Source organism: Apis laboriosa, unplaced genomic scaffold, assembly GCF_014066325.1.
Source record: "Apis laboriosa isolate Shangri-la unplaced genomic scaffold, ASM1406632v1 scaffold149_cov153, whole genome shotgun sequence".
Lineage (NCBI taxonomy): Eukaryota > Metazoa > Arthropoda > Insecta > Hymenoptera > Apidae > Apis > Apis laboriosa.
This window is the reverse complement of record NW_025221797.1, coordinates 496,313-512,780: the sequence shown is the minus strand read 5'-3', so window position 1 is coordinate 512,780 and position 16,468 is coordinate 496,313. Positions and strand designations below refer to the sequence as shown.

Genomic DNA, 16,468 nt, shown 5'->3' with positions numbered 1-16,468 from the left:
TATAAGATTCTATTCATTTTTATCGTCCTGCTTTTTCTGCCTCTTTATGTTCTTTTTTCTCCATGAAATTTCTTCAAGAATCTCCAGTATTTTTATGATATACATTCTGTATATACAATTAATATTATGCTATTTCTATCTATATCAAAATTAAATACACTAGTGATAGATTAATGTATCTACAACCAGCTATACTAATGTCTGTATTAGAGAATAGCTAATAGAATGAATTTCATTTTGTCATTTGATATAGAAAATTATTTAATTAAAAAGATCCAATAGAGGATTCTTCTGATCACAAAGAAATGGCTAATACTATTTCCACAGTTGAATTGTGAAAGTGAATAGGTTTGGTTGAGATATATCTATTAGTGAACAAGAAGTAGAGCATCAATTTCTGATCTATTTGATGAGATTAGAAATTCAATTTAGCCTAGCTTGCCATATATATACTATCTTTGTTAGTTAAAATATGGAAAAAGTGATCAAAGTTGAACATCTTATATTTCAGAATAATGTCATGAAATAATGGAATCTTGTTCATTTATTTTTTATTCAATATTAGCAAATAATTCATATTTCATATTTGTGATTTGCGAAATTATCTTATATCATATTTTTTCTTTAATATAATTTAATTTTTAAATTGATAGGCATTCGTTTTTCACTTTTAATTTATAAATAGAAATAGCAATCTATATAGTATATTTGTTATGAGACAATATATGAGACAATATTAAAAGACAATATATTTCTAAATATATAATTGCCACAAACTTTCATTGTAATCTTTTATATGAATCTTGGCAAAATAGATTTTTAAATAAATAATTAAAAAACTTTTTGCTGTTAAAAACTTAATTTTAAATAAATACATAATTAAAATACTTATTATTATAAGTTTATAGGTACATATTTATAATATGTAACTTATAATACTTTATTAATAATATTAGTTCAATTATGCAAGAAAATTCTGTAATAATTAATAGAAAAGCTTTGTTATACATAATGTACATATGTATAATATATAGATAAACTATATAACATAGATTGTTGTACTTGTTTTGTTTCGCTAAATATAGTTTAATATATGAGGATTAAAAATTACATGAACTAAAATATTAATACGATAATAGTCATGCGTTTAAATGCACATAAATAACTAAGGATCTCTATTTTAAATTTAGTCTTATTAATTTTAATTTATCCTTTTATTATTTTTACGATTCTTTTGTTATTAACTTTAATTTATTCTTGTTATTTTAACGAAACTATTATTATAATTCATTGATAAAAATTTTTCATTATTTCATAATTCATAAAGAAAATGTTAATTTCATATGCAACACGTAAAATACCATTAGCATTATATTTTTGTCTTTTACGTTATAACGATCTGAATATAGTAGAATATAGTATTAGATTATTATAGTATAGAATTCGAATTCGTATTAGTAAAAAACATTGAAATAGAATTAAATTTATTTTTTGAGTGTTGGCATAAATTAAAACAATGTCGTACGCTATATCTGAATTAACCTCTTAGTGAACTTCATATCTTGTGCAAATGGTATTATTTACATTATCGATACTATGAGAAAAAAAATACGAATCATTTTTATGTCACTTTTTATTCATTCCAATCTCGATATAGTTTATCACGTAATAATTTATCGTACAATACTCGATTACATATCTTTATTATTTGATATTATATCTGAGATTTCTATTTGTTTCACTTTAATATAATTGTGATTTCGATTAATATTATTATTGTTATTACTATGACTTATGATCATTTATATTTATTTATATAATGTATTAATAAATATAATAATATATATAAATATATTATATATTTATATACGCATAAGTCATTCGATTTTATCTTTGCTTTTTATCATATATTAATGTCGGATATTGCATTCAATCAGAAAAATTTACGTTATATAATTGCGATGTATTATCTTTAAAATACATGTTTCAGAAAAATCTCTATTATCTTGAAATATTCTGCTATTCGAATGCTCAATTATTCAAACATTCTGTACGCCATCAGAATATTTTCTTGATTGTTCATTATTTTTATGATAAATTTTTATATTCCGTTTTATCAAAGAAGAAATAAACAACATTAATTGTTCATACAGATATTTTATTTTTTATTTTTTTTTGTTTTTTTTTAAATCGCTTGTAGCTATGAAATAAAGTAAAATATTTTTTTATATTATTACTATTCAATATTATTACATAAACAAATTATTACATTGAGTTAAAAATAATCAGTAGATGAATTTTTATTAAAATAATTAATACTCTTCTTATTGAATACTGCATATAATTATATATATTTGAATATAAATTATAAAATAATTGATTAATCGATTTTAAAATCTCTTAAATGTTGAATATTATTAATTCGTTTGGAATTGAATAATTAATCTTTTGTAATTTTAAATTATTTACATTTTCTTCAATGTTATTTTGCCTTGTTTTCACATTCGTTCATCAAATTATATCAATTTTCATAAGAGTCATTCTTTGATCATCCAATTGACATATAAATATGTATCTTTGTTGATTTCTCATTATTTTCTCAAAAATATCAAATCATATGCAATTTTAAATATTCAAGAAAAGAGTCTCGGTATTGATCCAACTTTATTTCTTACGATCGTTATTAATTTATATGTGGTCACCTTATATAACTGCAAACTTGTTTTGTTTTAATACAACGAATTTAAAAGCAAAATTAGAATAGTTTTATACAGATATACGTAATTTTCTCGAAACTTGATGCATTTAATTGAAGAATTTTCTTCTTTTTTCTTTTTTTACAATATTAATAAACTTTACCATTCAAATAATTATTCATATTAATAGTTTAAATTACAATATTTGAGAAATTTATATAGTTGCCTATATATTTATAATAATATTAACAAAGTAATTTTTTTTACTTATTAAAATTATAATTAAATATACATGTACAATAATATTATATCATATAAATATCAAATAAATTCTTGTAAATGCACAAAACATATTATATAACATATTATGAATATTTCTTTTAAAATAATCCTATGTGATGAAATATGCACATAAGTATAAAATAAAATTTATATTCTTTCATTAATCATTAATAGAATTAATATTCATAAGTATGTCTTAAAGAAATATATAAATCTTGTTTAAAAAATATATTAAATATATATTATATGTAAAATAAATAGTCGCATAAAAGTAAATTTCTTGTGTTTAGAATTAAATTTGAGTTAAAATCTGTTGCAATGCTCGTAAAGCTTCAAGTTGTAGATTATATTCCGCACACAGTGTATACGGCGTTAACTCAATTAACATCTCAGGGAGGATAAAGCATACATTAAACTCTCATTCATACCGATAGCTAAAACCTTTGAACGTCATCGCAAACAACCTGTGACACAAAGATCAAACAAATCACCCAAAATAATGAATAGATTTGATATTTTTCGAAAGAAGCTTCTTTTGTGAACCACCTTTGTAAACTTCAATTTCGAACTGCATATATAAGATGATTCATTTAATTGGAAATGATATGGAATATTCGAGAGATTTGTTGTTCAAAAAATATTTTTACAAAAATTGCAAAGAGATTATGTAATATTAATAGTTTTTTCATAATGGGATTATATAATTTTTAATATATCAATCGATGCAGTTCATTATTTCCTTCAAAAAAATATTTATGTCAAAAAAATCATTAAATTTAAGTGAAGTTTGCGAAACTTCATCAAATCATAAAAGACATTATGAAACCTATATGTATAATAAATATTTTGTATCTTGAAATTTCCTTGAACTAAGATCGATGCAGTTAAAGATCGATTAACATTGCTTTCAGTACGTCGATAGGGTTGCAAGCCCTGTAGAATTGTTCGTATCATTTATCAGGATCACGAATACACCAGAAATGAAAAATGTCCGGCAATGACGAACTCTCCTATAGGTCGACAGTCATTGCTGTTAAAGGCACAATTTTGCTTTTGCTAATAGCAAAAAGTGCAATTCACTGATGTTATATCCCTGTCAACGCGTAAAGTTTCTAATATCAAAATTACACCTTAAATCGATATTCAAATGACATTTTAAGATATGTAATTTCGATGATATTGTCTCAATGAAATAATTTAAATAATTATACGTAAATTATCTTCTTTGATCAAATTGTAAAAATTGCAATATATATAAAATATAATCCTAATGAATATTCTATGAAATTTCGTGTCTTGACATTCAATGAATTGATTTTTAAACCTTTCATCTTTGAATTTTCAAAAAGGAAAATTATCTTTTTGTTATTGTATTTAATATTTTCTTTTATCGCGATATTATGAAAACAAAATATATTATCCAAATTTTAAAAAAAAATGATTTATAATAAAAATATTGTAGTATAACGCATTTAGAACAATCTAATAGTTGATTTATTTATCAAATTTTTTTTTACTTGCCTATATTACGATGTTATACATGATGTTATATATTTATTACTTATAGCTCTTTGATACGAATTCGAATATTTTAAAATTTATATTCAAAATTATTGTAATTCGGCTGATTATTATATCTTATCAACATGTTGATTCCAATCAATCGGATTTCTGATATCTAATCACTAATGACTGATATAACAGAATGATTTTCAAGCTATCCACGCGTCGTTCGGTTCGATATCGTGCAAAAGAATCAGGTAAAACAAGAATCGAATTATAAAGAATTTAATATTTAGTCGGAATTAGATTGTTGAATATTACGGTTTAATTTTTTTCGTATGAAAAAACTAACTTTTTCGAAATAACTTTTTTGAATACAAACCATATTGAATCTTGATAATTGACAATAATTTTAAGCGAAGTTATTATAAAATATTTCATTTTAATTTATTATCTTATGATTTATAATTTAGTATAAAATGTTTTAAAAAATATATATATTATAGACATGTTTCATTGTCTATTTCTAATAATTCCTAATAAACTTGTACATAAAAAAAAATTTCCTTACATTTTTAATTATAATTCCACTTTATATAGGGACACGTCAGATATGAAAAACTTTACTATTGAAATCCAAGGATACATGCATACGAAATAAGAATTGCGACTTTTCTTCGATTTAACTCGTTGGTTCCAACTTCTTATGGATCAGCTGTGTGTACTTTTGACCCATTGCCTTTCCTCTTTTATGTTATATGTACACCACAAACTTAAAATTAAAAGTCTATTGATGATAAGAATGATATAAGTTTATGTACTTTGAACATAAGTGTATTTTTGTGTTAAGATATGATTAATAAGAATTTTATTGACGTCATTAATTTTGTTTTTTATTTAAAATTCGTCAGTATCACTATCATTATTTCATCATATTTATGTACATTTATGTATCTATTATATATCTATGTACATTATATGCATATATTATAGTGTCTTAATAGTTGAACTGTTTTTTTCGTTTGTGTGTTATTGGATATAAGTACAATGACAATGTGGTAATCTTTATTTGATATATTTAATAATAATAATAATAATAATAATAATAATAATAATAATAATAATAATAATAATTTCACAAAAATGAATAATATATTTTTTAAAAATTTTTATTTTTCTCATATTTTCTTCATATTATTCATATTATTCATATAATTATGACATAAATTACTTTAATCAAAATGACATAAAATTAAATAAGAACAGAATTATTGCACAAGAAGATTGTAAAATAATTTTAAAACAACGTTTATCAATGAGTATTTATAAGAATATTTATATGAATAGCGTAGCATATGATAGAAGAAAGATTCCATGATAAGAACGTTTAACGCATACTATTTTTAGATCAATTTATTCAAACATTTCCAATGCCACGTTTAATAACAAAGAAAACACGACAATTGGTGCACAACAATATTATCTGATTGCAAATCATAGTCTTTTGTCAAAAACGAATTAATTATCCAAAGTCCATCATATAAAATTGTTGTTGTAAATTATGATTTATCATTATATACGTATTTTACTATATTTTTCTTGTTAAAAATATAAAATATATATTAATCAATATTTTATTATAATGTTAGCTATGTTATTCTTATTATATTCTTATATAATTCTTATATAAAACTATTCTTAACTATTTCTATAAAACTTATATTTTTTTAAGTTAACAAATTATGTAATTCCTTTTTAATCTATATTACATATTAAATCACTTTCTTTTTAACCATCAAATAATATAAAATCAATAAATAGATAATAAAATTAAAATAAACTTATAATTTTTTCCATATTATCTTTATTTAATAGAAAAATTATATTTCAAAATATGTGATCAATTAACAATTGATTTTTTTTTACAGTGTGTGTTCGCAAAGTTTAGTGTTGGAGGGGATAAGTGAGACTTGGCGACGAACAAAAAGGGTGTTTTCGGACACCAAAAGCTGGGGCACCCTGACGAGGAGGTCCTGGAGGAGGAGGTGGGTCGTAGGAGAGAGGAAAGAAAGGAGGTGACCATCCACCCCACATGGACGCCACCCCCAAAGGACCCTCCGTATCCCCCACATCGGATATCCTGTCATCATTACCTAGCTGCAGAATATCCGACCTGAACGTAAGGGCACCGTACTCTGCCCTATATCGTCCTCAACGTTCTCGTCGAATATCGAGACATCCATCACTTGATGCTCGCCGTACGACGAAAACGACCGCCTACGTGTCATCTTTATCTTATACGTGCCTCGATTTCTCTCGTCTTTTTTGCTGTAAATTGAAACAATTGCCGATTCTCTATCTCCACGTCCTCGATAATAATAATCAACCTGTACACTCGCGGAAGTTAAACATCCGGACCAAAAACAGAAGAATTGCAACATCAAAAAGTCAAAGTCGCTACTGGTTTCCAAAAACGAATGCCAGTTCGACAAAGACGGCTTTAAGGACAAGAAATAACGTAGAATCGTTCTCAACAATATTAAATTTGTGGAATAGAGACAGGAAATCATTTTTTACTCTCGTTTTTACACCACGACGATCGTGCCGTAAATTTGATGCATTTTTTACAACACAAATCGCGAAGCGTTTTCAAGTCGAAAAAGTACTTTTAACAGGCGTCACTTTTTACGTGAAACATATCTATAGACTCCGTCCAAAAGCGCCTAACTCTGAGCTGCAGCCTAATAGATCACGCAAACAATGTCGCGCAGCGCTGTCACGCGTCCTATGCAAGGTAAGTAATTATTAAATTATAACTGTATATAACTGTGTTAATACTTTCATAATGTCATTTACTGATATAATTTTTAAATTCATTATTATGATCAGTTCATACATATTTATTCAATGATTTTCATTTTAAACGGTATTTTGATAAATATTTTGTTTTATTTTGATGTATTATTGAGAAATGTATCTTGGATGTAACTGAAATGATGCAACACATTGTTATCATGAAATTTCGAATAATATTGTTTTATGATTATTTAAGGTTTGTCAAATGATTAATAACTCCCTCTGTAAAATATATTCGATATTTAAATCATATTGCGGCAAATGAAAATATTATGATATAAATATTTGCTGTTTTACGTTTAAAACTCTAATGCTAAAGATTCACTTGTTTGACAATCGTTAACGTAGCAATCCTCTTTACCCCCAAATGGTGGATGTTTCTCGATAATATGCAGTGGTTGTTGCCTTGAAATTTCATGGCACCACCAGCGAGATGACTTGTGGCGCCGTCAAGGGACGACGCCTTGAAGTCTCTAGACAATCATCGAACAATACTTCGTTCGACGACTCGGCTCTTCGTTATACCTTTCAAAGTGCAAAGCACGCCACCGTGCAACGACACCCTCGTGCAGTGCGTGAAAAACGTGATATATGTACGGTGTGTGACATGTAAATTTCGATATTCGTATTCCGTGATCAATAATCCATAATTGGTACATATAATTCACGTTCAAAGGTGTCAGAAATGATGGTTATAATAGTGACGACAGTGCTCACAGTGCTAAAAAACATAGAATGCCGGTGCCGATATTCGATAATCGTCGAAATAATAGACGATATTCGCCCAATACGCACCGGTTGATCGGTTTACCGGAAATTATAAAAAAATCATAATATCAGTGTCGTACTTCAATCGAATCGTCGCTGTCACCGTCGACATTGTGCGACATTCTGATGTGAATTTCTATGTGGTTGGTTCTCGTATTTTGAAGAAAATATCTTAAACGAATTATTCATTATCATGCATATGTTTTGAATATTTTTCGGTGCGTGAAAATGAAAGTTTTTTTGTTATAAAATTTATTTTGAACGGCCTCGATATGTTCTCTCATCAACGACGATCGTTATAACGACGTCGCCCTCGTCGACGCGGGCGCTTCGACCGCTTGTACCCTTGCACTGACTGCGAAAACAACGAGGTAACCTGATTCTCTTAGAAAGAAAACGAAGGTCATATATTACTGCAGAAACGATTATATGTCTGTCTATTAATGTTGAAAAGGAAAATTAGGAAACTATTGCTATATGTTTCATTTTCGTCAATTATATTACGAAATCAACGAAACAATCAGGAATCGATATGATCAAACGCTATATGTCGATGACATTTTATCAGATATAGTACCGGTAATCGGTCAGAATGATCAACGATAGGAGACATCTGATAAATATATATATAATGTGTGTGTGTGCGCGCGCGCGCGCGCGTGTGTGTGTGTGTGTGTGCATTTATATGAACACACGTTGTTGAAACATTAGTCAATAGCATTTAAATGCTTATAGAATATTATCTACATACATAATGTTAGGATTGTTAAATGTCGATAGATATAATTTTATATTATATATTTATATCGCTTTTTCTCATGTATGTCTTAATAAAAAAATTTATTTTTTAATAGATAAAGATATTATTTAAATGATTATTTATAGTCTATAATGTATTTAAAACATAATGTTAAATGATATATTTATTAATTTTTTTTTAAATAATGCTAATTATTTACTTATTTTAAAATTTCATTGATGGTTTATATAAAAAAAATGAAATAGGTGTAGTTAATAGTTGGAATTGCATGAATACTTTTAGAGACGGCGCCCATTTAGCAATTTCCTATATAATAAGCAAATGTAAATCTAGCAGTAAATGATATGCTTGAGATTGGTGTCGATGATTATGGATGATAGTTTTATTTTATAATTATTTTCTACAATGTGTTGAAACTATGACCTTGATAAAAATATTAGAATATAAAATCATTTTATTTTTTTAAATATTTCATAATGTAGATTAAAAAAAATAAATTAAAAAAATATCTTGCATTCAAATATGATAGAATATCGAATATTATATTTTTATACTATTTATATTTCATATACATATATATATGCATAATGTTTATAAAATATAATAGAAATGTTTGATAAAGTAAATATCTTATTAACAAATTATATTATAATCATTAGTAATGATATAAATTGAATGGTAATTTTCCTTTTTAATATTATGAATTATTATTTGTTATTATTTATTTAATAATATAGTATTTCGTTTTTTTGTGCAAATTTAAAAAAAAAATTGAATCATTACAAAGTATTTTAATATTTTCAATGTGTAATAATAATTTTGAAGAATTGCAATATAATAGAACTCGAATTTCTATATCTTCTTCCAATTTTTTAGTTCGAGACTTGCTGAACTTGTTATATACTGTGTCAATGCTTGTAAGAGCTTACATATTAAATTCCGTAAAAATTTCTCATGAAACTCCTTACATTTATCATTGGAATTGTGTCCCCTTTTATTTTCCGTTACTCTTTGAGACTTTCCAAACACTACGCAATGTCTGCATTCTCATTCTCATTAACGTTTACTGTTCCTTTTTTTTTTTCAAAGAATAAAAAAATTTTTTTATTTTTCTTTTTTTTTTATCATTCACAAAGAAAGAAATGATTATTTATGATTTGTAATCTAAATACTTCAGCAACTGCAAAGATGCAATTAAACAGATAATTTAATTGATATCAATAACTAAAATTATGGATCAGTGCCAATTGTTGAATTTAAGATCAATTATTCATAAGAGCTGTGTAAAAAGTTTGCAAAATGATTTCTCACTGCAATTTTAACCGCGTTATTTTATATGGCATAAATTATATAATGATTATGCGTTAAAAAATTTTTATATTGCCAAGATAATTTTGGATATTATTATATTTAATTGATAATAAGATGCATTATTAATTTTTTTTAATGAAAAGAATAGAAAAATGAAAATAAATTAAAATTCTTGCTTTATTATATATATACATATTTATATTTGATAATAAAAAGAGCTATGGAAATTTTATTATTATCTATTTTTTTCTTGCTTTTTAATATAATATATTTGCACGTATATCGATACGATTTTTAATTTGTCAAAAACCAATTTGGCGAGAGGCTTCTCGAATTTCAGTTTATTTCTGAAATGAAATAACGTAGTAGAAGAAGGGCGTGGAAACGAGATCTCTTCTAGCTTTTCCATTATCATTGAAATGACGAATATTTTCAAGCAAAATGAATCTTGCTAAAACGAATTATAAAAAATTTTATTACAAATTTATATATTGTGATAGGTTATTATACAAGACATATTAGAGATTCGAGTTCGATAATTTTAATACTTCTCTAAATTATCATATTTACGTACTGTAGATATATATTAATATATTATAAATTAAATTAAAATTAATATTTTATATTATATAATATTAATTATTAGAATAGAAATTTTAAAATGTTTATTAGCTTAGCATACGTACAAGCAACAACTAGAACAAAAATAATAATTTTTATTGTTTTGTAAGTTTGGATAAAAAAAGAGGAAAAAAAATAAAAGTCTGTGAAACAATCAGTTTGTTTTAACAAAGAAATTCCATATATATATATATATATATATATTATTTATTTATTTTTTATATTATTACATTATCAATATTGTTGTTAATGTTTTTTTAATTATTATAAATGAAATTATCTAGTACCTTCAACATTAGAAAAGAATTTCGATGCCAATTAGTGATCGTTTCTATAAAGAGATGATATAATATAAAATCATATTAAGAAATCTTATAATTTTTATAATCCATGAAAAGAATTTTCGAAAGATACGAGATACAATTGAATATGATTAAGTATCTATATATATGCACGCACTTTCGATTTATCATTCAGTAAAGTTCATAACATCGTGCACCTATACCAGAACAGTTCTTCTTGAAGTATCTACACACTAAGTGTAGATACTTCAATATATGAAGTATCTACTTCAATATATGAGAAATTGTATTCGTTCTACAAAAGCAATTTCCGCAAAAACATCAATACAATTCTAACCGATTGAGAACCACTGGCACCTTACGTAAGAACCATTATCGTGGCTCTCGCGTCTTAGAAGATCGGCTAGCAGACTGTCTTACTCTTCTTCGTCATGGATTTTCTGGAAATCTTTAACCGAATTATAGATCGTACTAAGAATCGCTAATATTTTAAGAAAGTACACACATCGGATATTTTCGTTCATAGACGCTCAAAACAATTTCGCAAACTCTGACATCATTCGTGTATATGGAATCAAGGACAAGTGAAGAAAAGATCACTGTTAAAGGATTCGAACTCGTATATTCTATTTTTATCAATAGGGAATATTATTAGATTGAAATTATATTCTATATTTTTTTCTATGAGCAAAGTTTTAATTATCAAACAGATACATATTATTTTATCTTTTATATTATTGTAAATAACTATATAATTCAAATTTATATATAAAATTATTTAAAATAGAAAATTCATTTTTCATAAACATATGAACATTGAATTTTAAATTAATTTTTGGATTTTATTAATTTTATAATTAAAAATTTTAAAATATTGTTGAAGTTTAAAAATTTAAAAATGAATATTTATCAGTTACAATATAGAAAAGGAGAATGTGTTTTGTTGAAATTTCTCTATATAGTGCCAATCTTTGAAATTCATCAATAATAAATTATATACATGTACAATCCTTCTGTTCTCCTCACATGTCATGCAACAAGTACAAAATATATACATAACCGCATACAGGCGACACAATATCTCCGTATATGTGTACTATTTGTGTTCTCATTTATTTTATATAATTGTATATAACATTAATGATTTAATCAAGAAATAATCTCTACAAATAATTATAATGTTTATTTCTTGATGATTAATATTATATTTTGAAATATATTAAAATATATTTTAAATACTTGCAACATAACATGAATACTTCTATTCTAACCTAAATTTATCAAAAATTTCTTATAAAATGTAAAATAACATAATGTGAACACTTTTATTTTTCAATTTATTTTTAAATTCAAATGAAAGTAAAATTATTCAACAGATCAATCTAACAAGAATAACAAAGTATTTATGACCAATGTTTCATCAACATATTGCAAACATTCAGACTTCAATTTTAGCATTTCAAAATTGTTTCCTAATTTTCACTTATATTTCGACAATAATGACACTTTGCGAATAAACGAAATAGGAAACGAATCCTTACATATGCATGCAGGATCAAGTAATGACTCAAGGAACGATTGATTTCTTTGCAGAAACTTCCTGAACTACGCATAAGAAGTTAACCACAAATAGCTATCAAGTCGCGCCTTACGGTGCTTTTTTCAACGATATGAAGTGTTTCGAGTTTTCGTCTCGAAAACAATATCGATATTATCACGTGACACGATATATTTTCTATACTTCACTTCAGGAATATAGAATTGTGAAATCTTATTGCGATATTTTATAAATGAATTCGTGACGAATTTAATTGATTTTTTGTGAATTAATCAAGGACATCAAGAAAAAGTCAAAAATATATGAAACAAGATAATCGTATTGTATTATTATACTTGTCTGAAAGTAATTCGCAGGAAACAGTGAAATTTTTATAATAAATAAGTACATGTATCACTAGAAGAAAAATGCCAATTAAAGAATACAACTATCAAATGATTAGTAGAAACGTGAATATAAATAGGTATCGTGAATCAACGAACATAAAATTTACGGGCTAATGCCGTCCTGCACTTGCAATGATTCGCGAGGACGAAGAAGAGGAGGGACTCAGGTGGAAATATGTAAGAGACGAGGCGGACATCGTCTCGTCGGCACGACTAAAGTGCCACGAGGAAGAAGAGGTTGGCCTTATACAAGGTTTATAGTTTGCGTAGGATAGACGATGAGCGTCGAGGTTGACACGCTGGAACTCGAGGTCTTCGAGGTGAGTCCTCCAATCCTCTCGAGGACACGATGAACGGAAGTCGCGTGGTGATCGGCAAGGATGCAGGAACTTGTTTGAAGTCGAAACATATTAGTGTGAGGATGCTAGTAAAGCATATATTAATCCTTGATAATCCTTGATAAAGGAAATAATAATTGGTTTATAACATTTTACAAATATTTGATTGTAGTATTTCTTTCATTGAGATTTCTATTTTAGATATTTGCTTTTATCAATTAAATATTAAAAATAAATCATTTGAGTATAATGATGTATCTAAATTAATTATTTATAATCATAAGATTGACCATAATTCCATAGATTAGAAAACAGAATGTAGGATTATAGAATATATCAATATGAAATTGAATTTGAAAAAATCTATTTTATCATATAAATATTAAATATAAATAAATTCATATAAAAATTTTTCTCTTTTAGGAATAAAAATAAAAATAATAGAGACAATAAATTGGGAATATATATTTTGTAATATATATTTATAAAATCAGAATATATATATAATATATATATAATTACAACTTACATATTACATAGAATACTAGATGATAAAAAGATATTTTTTTCGTTACGATATATGGTCAACCTAATGATTGTAGTAATAATTTTGTAATTTTATCATATGCTTTGTTTGGTATATATATTGTGCTGTAAATTAAAAAATTTTTTAAATTAAAATATATGTTGCTATCAGTTAATAAATATTTAAAAATGTAGTTCTTAAAAAGTAATTTTAAAATTTCAGCTATTTTAATTGTTAAATATTGATGTATTTTTTTAAATATTTTCATGGGATTTCCGTTCGATGACTCTCGTGTGCCGTTTAATGATCACTGCACTAACTTTTGTGATTCCCTATATGTACTAAAATATTTTTTATATTTTTAAAATTAAAATATACAAAAATATAGAAAAAAAAGTAACTTGTAAGTTTAGTATAAATTTTATTATTAATGACAAATGAATAAAAGTAGTAGCATTCTTTTGCACCATTTAAAATTATTTTGTGTAATTTTATTGACTTTTTTATTTAATATATCATTTTTTATTATATATTAAAGATAATTGTTGCTTTAGAATTAAAATATATACTTCAAATTCTCAAAATATTAACATATTCATTATTTATTAAAATCAGAATATAATTAAAATGAGATATAACTATATATGAATACGCCAATTGTATAAAGATTATATTTGATGGATGAATTACTTTGATTAATACAAGCATACTATAAATAGATTATAATATAAGCCTACTTTTTTTTTAGCACATAGAATAATTCTTTGAAAAGGGATTTTTTCATTTTATTTCATTATTTATTATTAAACTAATTATTGTGCAATTATTCATTTTTTTCTATGTTTTTATATAACAAACATAATTTTTAAAATAAATCGATAACTTTTTAATAAAAAGAGTAATAATTTTCTAAAAATTATGTTATATAAATATTTTAATAGAAAATAAAATTATTTCTCAAAGAAATAAATTGTAATAAATATATAAACTATATTTATGATAAGAATATAAAAAATATTAATATAATAATTTTTTTGTGTTAAATTAACTTACATTTTCATTGATTTTTTTTATTATCTTTAAAAAATAATTGATGATATATTTGCTGACACAATAGTTACATTTATTTCATTTCTAATAAATTAATAAATATTATATGATGATCAATATAACCACACTTCAATCATACATTGAATAGCGTTCAAGGGTAATCGTTAGAATCCGATTAACGAAGATACAAATTACTGTGTCAGTGGAATCCTTACATGGTTTCGAGAATTAATTTTCTAAATTTAAGAGTAATTTAAATAAGAAGAATTGAGCCTTTATTATGAGATCAATTAAATTAAATAAGTTGTAATGAGAAAAAACTGTAAAAGAAAATAATTGGAAAAATTGATTTAAAAATGATTTAGATTTTTTATGATATATTTGTAAATGGAAAAAGAACATAGGAAGGTAAGAAATAGAGGAATGGATAAGAGACGTGTTTGGTAATCCAAAAGTCATCAGTTCAAGTCGTGTTCGGGTTTTTTTAAAATTCTTTTCATATGTTTTTTCATGCAAGTTTACAGGTCTTGTTATAAGTAAATATCATTATTATTTGTAACATGAAATACTTGCAAGAATAATGATTATTGAGGTGTTTCTATGAGCCAGTTTTGAGAATAATATTTCTCAAAGTGGTCAAGCATACCTCAAACAATCTTTTTTTTTTCTAATATACAAGTATATTAATTTATATGCAAGATAATATAAATCAATAAAAATTTATTTATTACTTTTACTTCGTTACCAAATTCGTTCGGCTAAAATTATTTATAAAAAAAAAATATTTTTTAATTAAATAATAATGAAATATATTATGCTAATAAATGTAATAATTCTTGATAAATAGCGTTAAGTGAATTAATCTTTGTAACACAATAAAGATCTCTTATTTAATTTTATGGTAATCTACATATCGTGGTTTTATTGTAGACGCCGGAAAAGTCTGACGACTTGTATCGTATGCTGTCCATGACACATTTTCACACGCGTCCAAGCTATTCTACCATCCCGCACTTTTGAACTAGTTTTCAAATACAATTTTCTGGAGCATCGACAACAGTCTTTAATCATTTTTCTATGCCCGTTTTATAAACATTATAATTAATTATAATAAACTTATAATAATATCAGAAATTGGTCACAGATAATGTAGTATACGTAAAGCAATTTTTTTCACGTAGACTAACATGTATTCTGTGAATAAAAAGATTTATTTAAATCAGATTTTCTTCTAAATTGTTTTTTTTTTTATGAAAAAGTATTTGTTATTTTATCATCATGCAATTATGGTATATGGTATATAAAAATTTATTTTTTATAGAATTCTTGAAAATTTGAATAAGAAAATTGCATTAAAGTATTCAGTTAGGAAAATCAATTATATTGAATTGTGTAAGGATTATTCATAAATGAAATAAAACTTATTTACGTAACTATATAATTAACTTCTGATGAAAAATATTCTATCTCATTATATTATATATTAGTATGCATTCATTACGTATATATTA

At 24.8% G+C, this 16,468-nt stretch overlaps 1 protein-coding gene across 10 annotated transcripts in view; it reads left to right on the top strand.

Annotated features, from left to right (window-relative positions):
* LOC122710491 (phospholipid-transporting ATPase ID) overlaps positions 1-16,468 on the top strand; it is a 61,805-nt gene that overhangs the window by 33,430 nt on the left and 11,907 nt on the right. For 5 of the 10 annotated variants that reach the window (XM_043928376.1, XM_043928373.1, XM_043928372.1 and 2 more), the window contains exons 1-2: positions 7,649-8,476; positions 12,693-13,458. In XM_043928376.1, coding sequence (XP_043784311.1) covers positions 13,393-13,458 — 66 coding nt within the window. In that variant the 5' untranslated portion in view covers positions 7,649-8,476; positions 12,693-13,392. Of the gene's footprint in view, positions 1-6,409; positions 7,276-7,648; positions 8,477-12,692; positions 13,459-16,468 lie in introns of those variants that run through there. The other 5 variants (XM_043928377.1, XM_043928378.1, XM_043928375.1 and 2 more) reach the window with 4 other exon arrangements.